This window comes from Girardinichthys multiradiatus, chromosome 22, assembly GCF_021462225.1.
Source record: "Girardinichthys multiradiatus isolate DD_20200921_A chromosome 22, DD_fGirMul_XY1, whole genome shotgun sequence".
In the NCBI taxonomy this organism is placed as follows: Eukaryota; Metazoa; Chordata; class Actinopteri; order Cyprinodontiformes; family Goodeidae; genus Girardinichthys; species Girardinichthys multiradiatus.
In genome coordinates, this window is record NC_061814.1 from 4,307,268 (window position 1) to 4,326,985 (window position 19,718).

At 41.2% G+C, this 19,718-nt stretch overlaps 1 protein-coding gene across 2 annotated transcripts in view; it reads right to left on the reverse strand.

Moving 5' to 3' along the window:
- birc6 (baculoviral IAP repeat containing 6) overlaps window positions 1-19,718 on the reverse strand; it is a 114,129-nt gene that overhangs the window by 35,401 nt on the left and 59,010 nt on the right. For both annotated transcript variants that reach the window (XM_047352390.1, XM_047352389.1), the window contains 8 exons: window positions 18,517-18,648; window positions 13,548-13,709; window positions 13,298-13,471; window positions 10,528-10,727; window positions 9,000-9,336; window positions 8,488-8,705; window positions 6,814-6,978; window positions 5,042-5,210 (listed from right to left, as the gene is read on the reverse strand). In XM_047352390.1, coding sequence (XP_047208346.1) covers window positions 5,042-5,210; window positions 6,814-6,978; window positions 8,488-8,705; window positions 9,000-9,336; window positions 10,528-10,727; window positions 13,298-13,471; window positions 13,548-13,709; window positions 18,517-18,648 — 1,557 coding nt within the window. The remainder of the gene's footprint in view (window positions 1-5,041; window positions 5,211-6,813; window positions 6,979-8,487; window positions 8,706-8,999; window positions 9,337-10,527; window positions 10,728-13,297; window positions 13,472-13,547; window positions 13,710-18,516; window positions 18,649-19,718) is intronic.

Genomic DNA, 19,718 nt, shown 5'->3' on the forward strand with positions numbered 1-19,718 from the left:
TGTTTTTTTTTTCTGTTGGATGTTCATATTATTTTTGACAATTCATCATTTGATAAGAGTACAAACTGTTGAAGGTCTCCTTCAAAATTCTGCCATCACCATCACCCTAATCTTCTCTCTCTCATTCTTGTCTGGACTCTGGGTGAAATGCTCCTAAATTTCTATTTTACTTTCACTCAGGAGATTGTTGGTAAAATTTAAATATTGATTCTAATCTAAACTTGTCAGAGATTTTAATGTTTTGCGCTGAACTGGAACTCAAGCAGGTGCAACACCTACAGAACCCTGTTTGTTAACACATTAAGCCCTAAGGGGTTTTGGATCAGTTTCCACCTAAAATTACATAACTTAAATAAACCAAGTATAACTCCACAGTTATAAAATGTAATGCAAATATTTGGTACCTGTGTAAAGGTCAGAGATAAATGAATATTTTTCCAGTGGAACCATTAATACAAATGTTACTATGTCTGATTTATTTGTGATTAAACAAAAAACAAAATCTAATTTGTTGAGCCTCGCCACCATGAAAATCCTTTTCAAACCCTAGGAAAGAAAAGGTGTGCCACATTGTAATTAAATAGAGGCCTCCGATTGCATTCTTCAGTTTTATTGAAGTCCTCGCTCAGTTTGCCTGGTGCCTGCCTGCATTTCTCACGTATGTGATTGGGATGCTGGCATGCGTTTCGTGTGGGGTCCCTTCTCCAGGTAGAGGACATGACATGATCTGTGCCCCAAATGCCTGGGCGTTGGTCATCTCAGGGAGGCTCTGATGGACCCATGCCTGAACTGCAGCATTTTGCTGCTGTCTGTTAGAGAAAACAGGCTACGTCAAGTAGAGAATCTCCTTTTCGTGGCCGAGCTGCCACCCTCAGTGATGCCTCAACCGTGTTCCGGGAGGCGGGGGGATGCGAGGGGGAAACTGCTGCTGCTTGGGAGTCGGGGGAGGACCTGGAGGATGATGGAATCTCTGTGAAGGCCTCCATTTCGGAGTTTCAGTCCCTTGAGACCCTCGGGGTCGGGATCCTTCCCACACCCTCGGGGTCGGGATGAGGACTTATACCCGTTGCCGGCAGCGTTTTTCGGAGTGGTGCAGACACAGAGAGGTTGACCCAGTTTCGTGTTCCCTGCATAATATTTTGAGGTACCTGCAGGGTCTATCGGATGCTGGGGGGGCAGCATCAACCCTGAAGGTGCACCTGGCTACCATTTCAGCCAGCCACGATGACGTTGATGGCAGACGAGTGGGGACACACTTTTGGGTGTCACAGTTTCTCCGGGGTGCAAGGAGGCTGTGCCCCCTGTTACGGAGACCAGCAGCGACATGGGACCTCCCAGTGATGTTGAAGGCCCTGAGTGGGCCACCTTTCAAACCTTTCGAGTGTATGCTGCTCCTCTGAAACTAGTGTATATTAAGACTGCTTTTTCACTGGCGGTAACAACAGCTAAGCGGGTCAGTGAGCTCCGCGCACTCGCCATCACCCCTGCCTGCTTGCGTTGGAAGGCAGATGGGTCCGGAGTAACACTGTGGCCGAACATAGCCTTTCTTCCTTAGGTTCTACCCCCGGGCTACAGCCACTGAACTGGGGGCATACTGCCCTCCCCCGTTTCAGTCCGAGGAACAGAGGTTGGCTAACACGCTGTGCCCAGTCTGGACATTGCAGCTGTACATGGTGGCACAGGCGCTATTCGCCAGTCAGACCAGCTGTTTGTGTGCTGCAGGGGACAGAACAGGGGGCGAGCCCTTTCAAAGTACAGGCTGTCGCATTGGGTAGTAGATGGTATTGCGCTGGCTTATGAGTCTATGGAGGCAGCTGCTGCTTGTGGTGTTATGTGCCATTCTACCAGGAGTGTGTCTACGTCCTGGGCGGCAATGAGGGGCGTGCCACTGGGGGATATCTGTGCGGCGGTGTCATGGGCAACACCGGACATTTGCACGCTTCTACCGGCTCGATGTGGGACACGAGTCTGCACTGGCCTCATCAAGGCCTGAGAGGTGTGTGAGTACTGCATTCCTCGTGACATTGCTGGCCTAAGTCATCCACATTGTTTACTGCCATTGGCAGTCAGGAAGGAATGAAGCAGAACGGAAGTTACGCTGTTATTATGGTTCTGTGAATTCCTGGATGACTGCCATTCACACTGGTCACTCGGAACTTCTCCCCTCGCGAGAAGATCCGAGAGACCGAACGTAGCCTTCCACCTGCTATTTATAGACGCACGCCCAGGTGGGCTAAATGTCACGTGCGTGACTTTGTTCACATTTAATCTCGACCTGCACGGAGCGGTATCCACTTTGTTTACTGCCACTGGCAGTTATCCAGGACTTCACAGAACCATAGATACAGCATAACTTCCGTTGTCAGCCATGTCTGAGGGACCTCTACATGTCATCGCGTGTGTTTAAGTTGCTGTAAAACTAAAGGTATTTGTGCCAAACGTATTTGGGGAATTGTTTTGTGAGTATTGAAGCCTCCTCTTGCGAGGGATTTCAGGAAAAAAAACAAAAAACTGGCGGTGATGGCCAAGTTTTAGAGAAAATGGCTGTGACTTTCTTCATACTGCATAAGATGACCTGGACATGAGCCAAACCACTAAGGGCCTAATCTTCAAAAGGTTTGCGTGTACAAGACCACACACAAACCTGTTTGCATCCGCAAAGCTGATATATAACCCAGGTGCTAATCAGATTGCGTGTGTAAAATCAGCAGAAAAGCAGGTGCAGACTTTTTAGCATGTTGAATATGCAATACATATGATAATGACCCAAACGCGCAAATTTATGGGAGCGGGATATTCAAATGTAATCCTTCACCACCCGCAACGCGATTTTTTTTAAACCTGAAATGGATTGCTGTGCTGTTTTTGCATCTAAATTTAGCACGTTTGAAATGCAAGTACTAACTGGGACACAAAAATGTCTGTTGTCACTTTGGCCAGAAGGAGGCATAGATAGAATGATAGATGATGGAGAGAAAGACCCTTCTGTACATGTGTCAACAGATTTGGGTTGTGAAAAATAAAAATATTAAAAATAGATGAGAATAGAGAATTCTATGTAGGACTATCTAAGGTCTGATTTGTAGCCAATCACAAACAGAAGCAATGGCATATCTCCTATGATTAACCTCCTTGCAGCACCTTTTTTTTCGTGCGTCTGCGTCATTCCAGCACACAATCGCTGTCAGTGATCATCTACTGCTGAAGCACAAACCTGATCATGGCGAAGTGTGCATATAACTGATCATCCACCAGAGAAGCGTGCTTACGTATATTGCACATCTTGCATAAGACCCACTGTGCTTTGATGTTGATAATATAATTAATAGGAAAGAAATAAAGGCATTATAAGGCAGATTACGTCCTTCATTTGCAAACTGGATGCTGAAAAATCACCATTTTAGGGCTGTTTATTCCATGTGGTAAGAAAGAAGTATGCTTTAACCTGGTCACTAAACAAAGAAAACTGCATTAGTGACGGTAACATTTTGTCACTGCAGAGCAATTAGAGCTGGATCAGTTTGATTACGTTGTTTGCAACTGAACATATGCCAGGGGAGGGTTTATATAGTAAAAACAATTTTGTGTCACCAAAAAACTGTTTAAACAGTCAAACACATTGTATATCATTTAAGTATCAGCAAAACATACAAAACTAATTGGAAAATAATGTATATAATAACGTAATGTACATAAAATTCTATTTAAATTGTTTGCAGGACAGTTATGTGACAATATGTTTTAAAATGAGCAAAGCTACAATATACAGATAGCTAACTCCTAAAATGAACTATTTCTATGTTGCTAATATTACCTTCAGGTTTGAATATTGTGGCAGTTTATGATAAACTCTGAACTCTTCAAACATAAACTCTCAAAACAAAAAGAACTCAGTGAGACTCTGCAAAGAATTAAAAGTTCAAGGGAGGCAAACATCTAATAAATTAATTGACAGACATATTTGTCTTTTATATTGTTGATATTGATTGGCCAATTTGTTGCGAGTTACGTCGAGCAACACAGTTATCAAGCTGTGTGTGCTTCTGTGGTGACGTCAGCCCAGACGCAGCACCAACCAGCTGCACCGTGTGCACCGATGGCACACTACAATAGCCTGTAATCCATCATACTGATTAAAGGTCAAGCAGGATGTATTCTTTAGTGTCGCTGGGTCCATCCGGACCACAAATATAAAGCATCTGCTCGCATAACAACCTCAGACACTCAATGAAGCTTCTTTAAAGAAACTGAAAAATGCAACAGCACAGCACTGTAAAATAAAGCAAACAGAATAACAGAAAACACTGCAATCAGGGCATATTTATTCATAATCTACTAGAACATACACAGACAGCTTCCCCTACTGAAAACAACCACACTGCTCTAACTCAAACCCTCAGTTATCCCTGAGATCTAAAGTCACAATGTTCCTCACCAGTTACCTCAGCATTAAAAGACATAGGCTAATGTTAAATACAACCCATTCATAAGTTTATTTAGAAACATTTTGTTAGTGCTACTAAACTAGGAACAAGAGACGCACATGTGCAGATACCAGATCCACCCAACATGTGACCATCTCTAAAACAGCTCCTGACTCCCAGCATGACGTGTCTGTAGGGAATTGCTCATTCTGGGATTCTTTTCTGTGGTTTGGACACAATATGGGCAGACTTTAATCGTTTGCTGATATGAACAAAACAAAAAAAAAAAAAGCATTTTCAACTGTATTTTTTTCTGATTTTCCTGTTATGTTCACAATTTTAGAAGCAATGTCTGGAAATTAGGCCTCAAAAGGAAGACCTCACCTAATTTGGTGCAACACATTCTCAGGGAGTGACATTTCCTTTACAAACATTAATTGAACGATATTCAGTTTTACAATAAATAGAAAATGTTGATGCTTCCACATGTTGCTGTGTTACCACAATCATTATTGAAGTCCAGGATTAAGAGAGGCTGTTGTGTTTCTGCAGCTCCAGATCCCAAGGCCATTTTCCACCTGTGTCTAGACCTTTATTTGCAAAGACATGGTACCTACCTGAGTCATTGCGTAAGTAGGAGGACATGGCAGGGATGAGGCAGGACTGGCTCAGCAGCTCCTGTAGAACAGCTGGCAGAGCAGAGCTGTTCGGGGCTCTGCTGTCTGCAGAGGCATCAGAGCTGTGGCAGCTACTGGAGCCCGCTGGGTTGATGTAGCTAGCCAAAACCTTGTGGACAAAACAAAATGAACATGTAAGCATTAAATAAAGACAGTACTCCCTTTACTTAAAAAGGATGCCAGCACATGCTGTGTAAGAACAGAGCCACACTGGGATAATCTTTGGCTCAGACCACTCTTTGTTTTCAGGTACATTTTGTAATCTAACATAACCAACTACCAGAAATAACCTCTACCAAGACCTTCCCATAATAAAAAGCTAAATTCTTTAAGATGCAATCCTTATTTTAAATCACTGTATTGATCAATGATCGTGAATGTAAAAAATCTCATCTTATCCTACATTTGATGGCTGCAGCCAACCCACAGCCCTGACAGACAAACATGTTTACCACTGTCTGACATCCCACCTTTATTCAATGAGTATCAAGCACCCTTTTATTTTGGAATGCCAATTATCTTTTTTATGAGTCTTGTTTGTGATTAAGATTGGAGATAGGAAAAGAAGGAAGGGGTAGGGATGGGTTAGTATTAGATATCAGGGTTGGTCTAGGCATTAGGACATAAAAGTAAGTCATTTACCCAAGGCCTGGGAGTGATGGGGACCTGAGAATTTAGTGGGCCTGAGAACTGTGCATGTAGCCTGATACGTCTCACACATAGATGGACAAGTTCTGTAATCTTTTTTGTCTTGTTCTACGTTCCTTTTGCCGATTGTATGTGAGCCATACTGCGCCACAATGCCCACAGAACTGCCTGTGGTATTGCTTTGTCGTCGTTTCTGGTACACATCCACAAGCTCCCTGTTGTTGGACTCAAATAGGCACTAAATGTACGCTGAGGTTGGACAGAACGCTCCGTGTGCGGCTGGGTATTTCAGGTTCAATAAAAACTCAAAACTGGTGTACTCTGTTGGATCTGCACCTTTATCAGCTGCTTTACCAGTTTTAATGTTCACCAGACCCTTGAAGTTCTAAAATAATTTTAGGTGTTAAAAAAACAGAAGACCTTTTCCAGCTAAAAAAAAGAAAAACAAACTGAAGCAAAAACTTGGTTTCTTCTTCAGAAATAAGCCTCGGCAGCAAAGACTTATCTGCTACTTTTATGTCTTTGCATCATGCAATTTAAATGAATGCCTTCTTACAATCCTTACAAGCTCTCAACGCTGTTCGCCTCAGATTCATTATGAACCTAAAAGTTTCATTCAATATTTTAAGTTGTATTCTAGTAACAGATGGTCTACTTTCATGAAGCAAAGATCAAACTATTGACATTTTCTAATTTTAAAGCCATTTCTTCCTTCATATCCGACTTCTTACAATCTCTGGATAGCGCAGGAGCTGACATATTCCTTCAACAAAGAAGGAACAGAAATCAGCCAGGAGACATTACAAGACTGAATGTAGCTTGAGCTACCGGATAAGTCTGCATCCTCAATCCACCTCACTCTCTTTTGCAAATATAACAGACATCATAAGAAAGATCTTCTATTACCAATGCTCCTTGTACAAGACAATTATGTAAGGAGATGATTGCATTTTAATGTAAGAAAAACTTTGTGTGGTGAATGGATGATTGTTGATGTCAGTTTTGGTGGCATCAACAATCATCCATTAAAAACCCAGCTCAGGAGAGACGAGGCTGATTTTTACCTGGAGTAGACAGGTGACGTGTTCCTCCTCTAGCCTCTGTTTAGTAAGGGCCTGTTCTACATCCCAGCCCGAAGCTGTAGATCCAGTACCAAACCCAGTTCCTTTAGCCCAGTACAGTTGCTGCTCCTCACTGGTCCCACCACTGTGACAACTGGAAATGTGTGGCTGCAAATACACAAACATACACACACAGAACTAAGTAATACAGTCGATCGTGGCAGCTCAGACTGGTTCTGGTTCTGCTGGAGGTTTCTTCCTGTTAAAAGGGAGTTTTTCCTCTCCACTGTCTCTACATGCTCATCCGGGAGGAGGGAATGCTGCAAGTCTCTGACTGGATGCAATCTGCTGGGTTTCCTTAGACAGAAAAACTTTTTATCCACTTTGAATAAATAACTGAATCTGACTGCACTGTTTGGGGGATTAATTGGAATGTATGAACCCGACTTGAAATCTGTATGATTCGACTGAACTGACTTTGTGAAGTACCTTCAGATGACATGTGTTGTGCTATATAAATAAAACTGAATTCAATTAAATTGAATATTTGTTACAAATCTTTGTGTAAATTATTGTTTTGCTCTGCAGATATTTAATGCAGTCATAGGAAGCTACTTTTCCATGGTCAAAGGATGCAGGGACCTGCAGAAATGAATGGCATCATCCTTCATCCAGGATAGAAACAGGTTCCGAAACAACTTGAAGATCTATGGTATATTTAATAACTGTGGTATAACTTGCTTTCATACTGCACACTTCAACAGCATCCATCAAAGGTGGTTGAAAGTAGCTATCATTAAACAATGACTGATAAAAGGCTATGATGGTAGAGGACATGGTTCCTTTCTTACACTAATGTTTTTATTTAGTCAAGTCATGAGCACACGCTACAACCCCAACAATGAAGTCTGTGGCAAGGTTGAAGCTTAATTCTCAGTATAGCTGAATGGAAAAGCTGATATAGAACATGGGACAGTAACCTACTTAACCTGACCAAGCTATTCTCTAATTCATTAATAGTAGCAGCTCTGTACACAGTTAAAACTGAATGGTGATATTAAAAATACTGACAGTGTTTAACAATGGATTTGGAGAGAAGTTGTGAGCTAAGGAATATGTAAGGGTTTGACCCACATTTAACTCAAAACCAACAGCTGAAAGATCAGAGACGGTTACCGGGTGTATTCTGGGAACAACCCCATCATTACTGCTGAAACTAATTGGCTTTATCCTAAATTAGCAGACTTTAAGCTAAACCAACTCTGGAGGTTTGAATAGGGTGCTTACAACATTTTTATTGATTCTTAGTCTCTATGACCATGTCTTCAATTTTGTCTGGCCCAGCACAGTCTCAGTGTTCTGAGACAGAACCAGTTTGTCAGTGCCAGACAGGGAACTTGTGGTGATGGAAAGAGAAAAGCCTTCTACTCAGCCAGCACCTAGCACCAGTACAGCACTGCAACTGGTTTGCTGGGAAACTTACCTCTAAACCTATATTATAAAGCTTAGTTACATGTGGCAAGTAAAACCACCAGTTTAATCAAACTTTTAAACGCAGTTCAACTAAAGGGCTTTCATAATACACATCTGTTTATCATGTGGTAAGTAATTTAAAAAGAATGTACCAAACCATCTTAACATTAGACTAATAGTGTGTGTGGACTCTGTGGGCCCTACCTCCGATACACTGCTGCTTGCATTGGGGTTACGAGGCGCATGGTGGCTGAGAGCTGATAAACAGGCCAAAATAAGGTGGATGGCGCCAATCTCTAAAGCCATACGGCGCAGCAGCACACCGTCATCAGTGGTCAGAGGAGTACTGCTGAACAAGGTTTGAAGGACATGGAATGGCAGCGTGGGCAACACGTTAGCAGAAGGAGACTGCAGGATGTGACCTGAGAGAACATCAGAACAAATTTTGTTACAGATTGAAAAGGAAGGTGGCAGATTATTTTTATTTTAAATAAACGTGCTGGATCTGATGCTGGTAAATCATTTCAACACACCACAGAGACAAAAAAAAAACTAACAGCAAAAGACTAAAATAAAGCTTCTTAAAAACAAATATGAAATGTGGACAAGTTTTATTTCCAATTTTTAGACAAATTCAGACAAACAAGTAATGAGTAAAGGACAGTATGTTTTTATGGGAACTTTGAATCAAAAACAGGAATTGTTTTCAGACTTACTGCCTTCTCCATCGTCTGTGACACCCAGCACCAGGCGCAGCAGACACTGTGCGTGCTTCCTCTCTTTCAGCAGCACCTCAGCATACCCCGGGAGGCGCAGGAATAATCCGAAAGCTGCCAACGAATGGGCAGGAATGGGCGACATGGACTGCACAGAGGACGAAGATGATGATGAAGAGGACTGGGACTGCTGCTTGTTGACAGGAGGCGGCTCGGCAGCAACAGATTCTGGGGCTTCGTACACCAGCTCCCCTGACTGTTCGATGGTCACCCACTCGAACTGGTCACTGTCCTTAGGCTTCTCTTGTGTGGATGCTGGAATCAATGGGGCGCTGACCTGTTGGAAGCATCCAGCAGAGCAGAGACTGAGCAATGGTCCTCAACCTCTTTTAAAAAGACATTTATTTTGTTCAAATAAGCTCCAACTGAATCAACATATTTCACAATATAATTAATGACAGCCATGGATTTTCTTCTGTCTACAACAACTATAAAAATCCTTGTACTCTTTTGAGCTATTTTTAGAAATTCTAAATTTGACCTTTAATGAAATTGAAAGCGGAATAAAGTGTGGTAAAACAGTTGCTTCTCAGATGAAGATCTGGAAAATATTAAAAGCATGTTCCATATTTCCCCATACTTTCCAAGAGTCTATAGTAACTCAAAGAAGTAAACACCGGTTTACACAGTGTAGTGGGCACAATTAAGAGGCAGGAAAAGATGGAATGCAGTTTTTCCTCCACTAGGAACATTTGTTTCACCCTACTACACATGAGAAACATGTGGCATGATAGGAGACGGAGACTCCTAGCATAGATTTTAGCTGAGCGATGCTTAGACCTCTCCACATGACAACTCCACTATTCTTTCCTTCTAAAGTTTGTCGTATAACAGGATGGATTATTTACAGCTCTAGGTTTTATTAGTTGATGGGCTCTACTGCAACATTTCTGAGTCCATGTGGATGTCCTAGAGGTCTTCTGTCCAGACCACAATGCTGTAAATCTGCTGTGAAGCCTATATGTTAAACTATCTGAGCTGAAGCCCGAAACAATAATGTAGTAATGGGGCTACCGCTACCCACGGACCAGTATAGCTGGTTACCATGGAGACACTGACAGTAGGCTGGTTTAGAGACATTGGTGACCGAAGAGTCCCACTGATGGACTCCCTACTGCTTGGGTGTCATGAGATGTGATGGGGCTGAATGATCTCCTACAGTTAATTAAAAATGTCTACTTTATGGAAACCGTCCAGAAAAGAAAAACCTGACTTCATTATTTACTTTTAACATATGTTGAAATGCAAATAAATGGCTTCTCTCTGCAGGAGTGCTTTTTCCCCAAGAAACCAAGAGAGCCTAAAACCATCAAGATAGTAACTTGTGTTATTACCTAGATAGCATGCCTTGTATTGAGTCAGGTCTGTAGTTTTTTTTAAAGATCTGTATTCATATTACTAAACAAATGCATTAGAACCTTAGCTACAGTGCACATTGGCCACACTTATGTCAGACTGTAATTCTTACCTGCTGAATGACATCAGGGTAGAGCATAGGCAGCCTCTCTGCAATTAGGGCCAGGCCCCCCATACCAGCAAAGACCTGAAGCGGTGACTGGATGGGATTGGTGTCCAGCAGGGACTCATCGGTTGAAGCATCCAGACATTCTTCGCTGGCCGTCATTGGTTCATCCTCTGGACAACTGTTGAGCATGTCGCAGTGGTCCACTACAGCAAGATCAGAGAGAGGTGAAGCAAAATCATAAGTAATGCTATGCTTTTACTCAATGTATTCTGCCTCACACATAGTAGGATTGGTCCTAAAATGGTTTATGGACGTTTTATCCTTAATATTGAAACATAACTACAGATTTAAGAGTTGCCTGCATGATATTAGAAAAGCACGTGAAGAAAATATTGCTAAGCATTGCAATGACAATATAAGTTGCAATAATTCCAGATTTTCAATCCATCCCTCCTCATTTTCTCATCTGCTACTTATGATAATTTGATGACATTCTTTGATCTTTAGGATCTTAAGCACTATAATCTGTGTCAAATAGGAGCATCTGCTGCAGAGAAACTCCATACAATGGGCTGATTATAGCATTGGGAGGCAAAGCAGGAATACAGTTAAGCCCAAAACAGTTCATATCCCTGGCAGATTTAAGTTTAAGGTCAACTTTTTTCTTTACCAATATGTTTCTTCTGACTGGAAGTAAGACTAATGTCTAGACTGACCCAGCTATACTCCTGACTTTAATTTCAAACACCTGCAGCTCATCACCAAAGATAGTTTGTCAAAAAACCAGGGGAAACCCACAAAACACTGATCAGCAATCACATTCATGGTTTTACTGCTGGTATGCCAATAAAGATATTTTCATTGATTATTGAGAATAGTATAAATAATTTGACATACAATTCATCAATAATATGTAAATAAATCCTGGATGAATAAAAATGATTTCCTATCAAAAATTTCTTGTTTGAATGAAAACAATTTTGAACCTTATTCTGCCAGGTCTATGAATAATTCTGGCCATTTCGGTGTATCACGCAACAATTGTTGCATTTCAGACAGTCCTATGTGATAATAACACTGTACACACTGATCCTACAAGGACAACATTTCTGAAATATATTGCACAGCTCAAACTATATTATTTAGTTTCTTAAAATAAAAAAAATATTTGAGAAGAGAAAAATGGAATTGAAAGACAAGCTGAAGCATCTCCTTATATCTCTTCTGGAGTCACCTACAAATGAGTATAAAAGGTCTAAGTTTGTTGCCTAATTTAGTGATCAAAATGTAAGACACTTCAGAAGAAAGGGGTTCTAGAAGAACATTTGTGTGTCATTTGGTCTTTTTGTGGGAAGAACATGTTACTCACCAGGGAAATGTTGGGTTTTATTTCTAGATGGAGTGAAAATCTGTTTTGTTATTCTTAACAAACCACGAAGTAAACTTGTAAAACTAAATGCCTCCAGACCAGAGAATATTTTGTGGGAAAATCAACACTGTGTGGAGAGTATGTTCTATAAGTCTACTCTATAAGAGTAAGTCTATATGTAGGGAAGCACTGCTGCAGATATACCACTGCTGATGTCATCAAAATATTGATATTAAAGATTGATCTGACCTTGTATTGCCACATGAGTCTGCAAAAGCACATCTAAATATAACCACATGTGGAGTCACCACATTTCTGGATGCCAGCGGTTTTAGCCCCGTTACAATCTGTCCCAACTTGATGTTCTTCAGTGAAACTATTATTAAATAAATACATAAATATTGTACAGAAGCTAGGATTAAAAATCTCTAACACCTACAAGCCTCCAAAGGCAAGCATGGCTGGTGTGAATGAATGTTGGATGCTACAAACGGAAACTAATAAACCTTGGAGGAAATTCTTTGTGGAACATAACTAATTTAATGAATCTGTTATGCAACTTTAAAAAAAGGATTTTTCTATTACTGATTCCTAAATTGACTTGAATCCTACTCAAAGTAACAAACCAAACAGCCAGATTAAATAGTCAAATTTGGGCATAATCAGTGATGAGTAGAGAAAGCTAGCATTTTTTGTGTCTTTGATATCAACCTGCCATTGGGCCTTGAGATGGAAATTAGCCACTTGGCTATAATTTCACGTGTGGAAATGTTATTCTTCATTAATATGCATTTTTAAAATAAATTCATCTGGATCAGGGTTAACTTATGCCTCTTTTCCAGTCACAGTTCCAGCACCGCAGGGCTCCACTCTGCTCAACCTCGCTCTACTTAATGGAAACAACAGGTTTCGTACTGACTCACCGACTGCTGGAGGTGTGGCTTGAAGTCCCACCTCCAGCAGTCCGCCTCTCTGCTGTGCTTCACAAATGTGCGACCAAAACACGTGTCATCATCTTTCTGAGACGCCATCGATGCACCACGATACCTGCACCTCATTATTACACCAAGGGTTAGCCTTGCTTGTTGCTTGAAGACTTCATGGCTTACCTGTAGTATAGAGTTTTTGTTTTTCTGCTCACAGAATCATACAGCTGACCACACCCATGCCCAATCAGTGAACCGTAGGCTGTTCACGTCACATTTCAGCCTCAACGGAACCTGCTGCCGAGCAAGTACCGAAAAATCTAGTACTGGGTCAGAAAAGCTAGTAATGGAAACGGTAACAAAACAGGCTGAGTGAAGTGGAGCCGGCCGAAGTAAAACCCGTGGAAAAAGGAATTGGGAGTTTGCTACTGGATGAAATGTACATTTGACCCCAGAGATAAAGTCTGTCCTTTAGTACCTTTCTCAGTGCGTAGCCTCTTGAAAGAATCAGTCTTTGAAAGCCCAGGGTCGGATATCACCTTGGATCCCAGTTTGACAGTCAGGTTTATGGACTGGTAGCCCTGTGGCAGCTTGCGATCATACAGGAGAGTGAGCAGTTGAGCCAGTGTCATCTCAGGTGGGAGTGGCTGACCTGGAAGGAAAGCAAAATCTTGATTTAGATATTAGCTCCGACTGCTTTTAGTCAAACCTTCATGTGCTTGTAGTACCTGGAAGAAGCTTGTGGTACAGATGGAAGACAGGCACGCTGATGGTTTTTGCTGAAGGGTCCACACCAGATGAAGCAGTTAACTTGTCACTCACGATGCGACCCCTTCTTGATGGAGGTCGAGGAGGGGTCAAAAGAGCTCGTTTGGACTGGGATTTTAAACCTAATAGTAGAGATGGACATTCCTAGATGCATTTACTTCCACTTTGTCTACGTGACAAAAACACAAACTGATTTTTGTTTTCCATGAACAAATATTGACATTCATACAATAAGCAGCCTTCACAAGCATGAGATATAAACTGGTATGGATTTAAGAACCTGTTTCAGAGATAGATATGGACTGTTACTGCTTCATTAGAGCCTTTTCTGTAATACATTTAAGAGGTCTCTAATATTTGTGGTGTATCGACAATCAGGAAGAAGTGCTCAATTTTGATGCTCTTATTGTTGCTTGGAATTTAACCCAATCCAGGTCCTCAAGTGTCAAGTAATACACCATCTGACTTTAGGAAAATGACTGGGTTGCATGTTTTACATGTAAATGCTCATGTTACCAAAGACAGATGGATACAAAGCTGAGCTGAGTCAACAGGTGCTGATTAAATGGGTATTTCTGAAACTTTGCCTTCTAAAACCATACATGACAAAGATATATCTATTAATGGCTTTAATGTCTGTTTAATGGTGTAGCAGTCTGTTAAATCATGCCTTGCAGCACAGGTCATAATCTGCTACAAAGCAGTTTGAAATTCTGGTGTTAAATATTGACCTTCATGTTCAACTGTAGCTGGGTGTTACAGACCTACATCTGCCACCAAGGATGCATCGTCATCCCTATTACATCACTGGTCTCAGCTACATTTCAAATAAGTTCTCTTAGTGGGTGAAGAGACTCGTCTCTTAACCTCACTCAGATCATTGAATGATCTACTCGCGAATACCCTAAATGCCCCACCAAATCTACTCTTAATGATCTCTCAATTACAATGTGCCATATAAATATTCAGCTGCGGCAGTCTTTGTAAATTATGCAAGTGATCATTGTGTTATTGGTGCCAACAGGAATACCAAGATTCCTCGCACAAAGCTCTGCATTGTGCGAAAAAGAGACACCCTGGATCACTTCAAGCAGCAGGCCTTTATGATTTATTTCATGTCAAGGAAACAACCTGTTGCTGCCACCTTCCTGCCTCTTTTAGACTATGGGGCCATTTTATAAATGAATGCCTAGGCACATTCTCTTCAGTTATTAGATTCTGCTTATTCAATTCAATTCAAAAATATTTTATTAATCCCAAAGGGAAATTAAATGTTGTTGTAGCTCATATTATGAGGGTCTCTTCAAAGAGCCGTTGTAGATGCTGATGGTTGTGGGCAGGAAGGATCTCCTGTAGCGCTCCGTCTTACAGCAGATCTGAAGAAGCCTCTACCTGTTGTTGTAGGACAGTCTCATGAAGAGGATGCTCAGGGTTCTCCATAATGTTCTTCATTTTATGAAGAATCCGTCTTTCCACAATGATCTCCAGAGGTTCCAGAGGAGTCCCCAGAACAGATCCAGCCTTCTTTATCAGCTTGTTGAGTCCCTGGCTCTGATGCTGCTTCCCCAGCAGATGATGGTAGAAGAGATCAGACTCTCCACAACAGATTTATAGAAGATATGCAGCATCTTGCTGCAAACACCAAAGGACCTAAGCTTCTACAAGAAGTACAGTCTGCTCTGTCCCTTCTTGTAGATGGCTTCACAGTTGCATCTCCACTCTAGTCTGTTGTCCAGGTGAACACCGAGGTATTTATACTCCTCCACCACCTCCAGTTCTTCTCCCATGATGGAAATAGTTTTTGACTTATTCCTGTTTCTCTTAAAATCTACAATCATCTCCTTTGTTTTATTCACGTTCAAAATGAGATGATTGTTTCCACACCATGCCACAAAGCGGTCCACCACCTTCCTGTACTCAGCTTCTTGTCCATCTCTGATCCACCCCACAACTGCAGAATCATCTGAGTATTTCTGCAGATGACAGGAGTCTGTCTTGTACTGGAGGTCTGAGATGTACAGAGTGAAAAGGAATGGTGAGAGTATCGTCCCCTGTGGTGCTCCTGTGCTGCTGACTACCTGGTTAGACTCACAACCCTTCAGTCTCACAAACTGTGGTCTGTTTGTCAGGTAGTCTTTGATCCAGGAGATTGTTGAGGCCTCCACCTGAGTCTTCTGGAGATTCTGACAAAGCAAATCAGGTTGGATTGTATTAAATGCACTGGAGAAATCAAAGAACATGATCCTCACAGTGCTGCTGGCTTTGTCCAGATGACAGTGGGTTTGTTGAAGCAGGTGTTTGATGGCATCTTCAACTCCAACTCCACAGCGATAAGCAAACTGAAGGGGTCCTGATGGTTTACTGTTTGCTTACTCAGGTGGGCCAACAGGAGTCTCTCTAGGACCTTCATGATGTGAGATGTCAGGGAAACAGGTCTATAGTCATTGAGGACTGATGGGTGAGTTTTTATCATGGAGTGCTAAGGTTTATAACTAGATGTAAACATCTAGCCCATCATTGCACTAGACATTCTGTAATTAAATGGTCATCTCTTTCTATATGCAGGGTCCTCCACTGGGACAAGTTTATCTATAAATCAATTCTCTGATTGTCCCCCTTAAACGTGTTTTCATATATGTCACCCATACACACCAGTCACAACCTCCGATCCCAGGACATCACTACTCTGTGTTCCTTCAGTTTGTACAGAATGAGGGAATAAGGCCTTCTCCTACTCTGCACCATTAATAAGGAATCATCTAAAAAGGAGCTAAAACTCTCTGATCTGATTCCATCCATCCATCTGCTATAAGCGCTTCTTTTATACAGGGTCACGGTGGAGCTGGTGCCTATCTCCAGCAGTCTACGGGCGGTGATGTGATTCCTCTGGGTGAATTTAATATGTGGGTCAAAAATATTGAGAAAAGGGCAGCAGTTTTTGTCCTAAGGATGTAAAACTCTGATTTTCAGGGGAAACTTTTTATTTAATAAAAAAAAAATAAATAAAATATATATATATATATATATGCACACACACACACACACACACACACACACACAAACACATACATAGCAAATGGAACCTTTAAAGCCATGGTACACCAGCCTGCAAAAACCAATGTGTAAGTGGAGTGCATCCATAATGCAGGACCAAATGTATTTCTGTGGCTATGAAGAGGTATGCCCTATGGCTTTTCCTTTTGTTCTGTGTGGCAGTAACAATACAACCCCTGGCAGAAATTATGGAATCACCAGTCTCTGAGGATGTTCCTTCACTTGTTGAATTTAATAGAAAAAAAAACAGATCACAGACATGACAAAAAACTAAAGGCATTTCAAACGGCAACTTTCTGGCTTTAAGAAATACTAAAAGAAATCACGAAAAATAATTGTGGTAGCCAGTGACAGTTACATTTTTAGAACAAGCACAGGGAATAAATTATGGAATCTGTCAATTTTGAGGAAAAAAATATGGAATCACCCTGCAAATTGTCATTACAAACAATAAGACCTGCATCAGATTAAATCTGTTCGTTAATGTCCAGGTAAAAAGGAGTGATCACACCTTGGAGAGCTGCTGCAACAAGAGGACTGACATGAATCATGGCTCCAACACCAGAGATGTCACTTGAAAAAAAAGGAGAGGATTATCAAACTCCTTCAAGAGGGTAAATCATCATGCAGTGTTGCAAAAGATGTTGGTTGTTCAGTCAGCTGTGTCTAAAACCTGGACCAAGTACAAACAACATGGGGAGCTGGTTAAAGGCAAGCATACTGGTAGACCAAGGAAGACATCAAAGCGTCAAGACAGAAAACTTAAAGCAATATGCCTTGAAAACAGAAAATGTACAACAAAACAAATGATGAACAAATGGGAGGAAACTGGAGTCAACGTCTGTGACCGAACTGTAAGAAACCGCCTAAAGGAAATGGGATTTACATACAGAAAAGCTAAAAGGAAGCCATCACTAACACCTAAACAGAAAAAACAGGGTTACAATGGGCTAAGGAAAGGCAATCGTGGATGACTGGATGAAAGTCATATTCAGTGATGAATCTCGAATCTGCATTGGGCAAGGTGATGATGCTGGAACTTTTGTTTGGTGCTGTTCCAAAGAGATTTATGCAGACGACTGTCTGAAGAAAACATGCATATTTCCACAGTCATTGATGATATGGGGCTGCATGTCAGGTAAAAGCACTGGGGAGATGGCTGTCATTACATCTTCAGTAAATGCACAGGTTTACATTGACAGTTTGGACTCTTTTCTTATCCCATCCATCAAAAGGATGTTTGGGGATGATGACATCATTTTTCAAGATGATAATGCATCTTGCCATAGAGCAAAAACTGTGAAAACATTCCTTGAAGAAAGACACATAAGGTCAATGTCATGGCCTGCAAACAGTCCGGATCTCAATCCCATTGAAAATCTGTGGTGGAAGTTAAAGAAAATGGTCCATGACGAGGCTCCAACCTGCAAAGCTGATCTGGCAACAGCAGTCAGAGAAATCTGGAGTCAAATTGGTGAAGAGTGCTGTTTGTTACTCATTAAGTCAATGCCTCAGAGACTGCAAGCAGTTATAAAGGCCAGAGGTGGTGCAACAAAGTACTAGTGATGTGTTGGAGTGTTATTTTGTTTGTTTTTCCTGATTCCATATTTATTTCCTCAAAATTGACAGATTCCATAATTTATTCCCTGTGCTTGTTCTAAAAATGTAACTGTTACTGGCTACCACAATTATTTTTCGTGATTTCTTTTAGTATTTCTTAAAGCCAGAAAGTTGCCGTTTGAAATGCCTTTAGTTTTTTTTCATGTCTGTGATCTGTTTTTTTTTCTACAAAATTCAACATCCTCAGAGACTGGTGATTCCATGACTTTTGCCAGGAGTTGTAGTCTGTCACATTTAAGGAATGCACCAAAGTACCTGAGGCCACAACAACACTGTAGTTGTCTTGGAAGCCATTGTCTGCCTTCATCTTCTCCTTCTCCTCATGATTCTTCTTCTCCTTGTCCTCCTTCTGCTCACTGATCAGTTTGGCTGTAATGCTGGGAGTGTCTGAATTGATGCAAAGAAAAAGAAAGGAATCACATGTCTGCCAGATTCTGTCAGCAATAGCAGTGGTGTATCAGTTTCCTATCAAGTGTTCAAGGTCTCAAGAGGTGAACCATTAATGATGCACATAGCTTACTAGAAGCTAACAGGTCATATTGCAGCCCACAGTATCAGTGCTGTAGCAGTAACCTTGATGGCTACGGCAGGCCCAGTGTTATGGTGCTTGGTCCTATAAAGCTGTGTTAAAGCTGGACTCCTGCAGGGTAGAAAATAAAGTTGATTGCAAATTAATAATCCATTGATTAGATTTTAACTTGGAGATCTGGGCCTTCAAGGTTGAGGCCCTGGAGTAGATCATGAGGATTTATTGGACACCTATAGATACAAGAAATCATTATGAATCCATTTATTTTGAATCAAAAATCAGTTTTGAATAGAGTCATAGCAGCAAAAATCTGAATCGAATCGTGAAATAGTAAAAGATTCCAACTCCTAGCTGCAACTAATGGTTATTTTAATAATCAATGAATAGGTCAATTATTCTTTCAGTTAATCGCTGAATCTGAGAAAAAAAAAAAAACATTTTCATTTTCACCTCTTTATTCCAAAATAGAATATTTAGACTGACAGAACATTTAGGGAATGCACAAAAAACAGGTTGCTGCTTGAGTGTTCTGTTGCAATAATAATAAATAATAAAAACTACAGAAATGTTGCTTACTCTATCACTGTCATTAACAAGCAAACAGCAGCATCAGACGAGTTACCGAAGAGACTAACATCAAGTTTCCTCACTTGGAAAAGGAACAAACGTAGGAAACATTAGTGGCTTATGCTGCTGTTGCTCCCTTGACCCTCATCGACTCCAACATGTTTCTGTTTTAGGTACAGTAGTCTGTTACAGTGAAGGTTTTGGACTTGCACTATTGTTACCGTGAAAACATTTGGCATTTAAAGGTGGTGGGGGGGGTACCTGCAGTGAGGCCACAACAGCAGCTAGCTGCATTGTGTGACACAGAATTCAGACCCAGATTGATAGGCGCTTACTCTGAAGTACGCTCTGAGCCTCATAT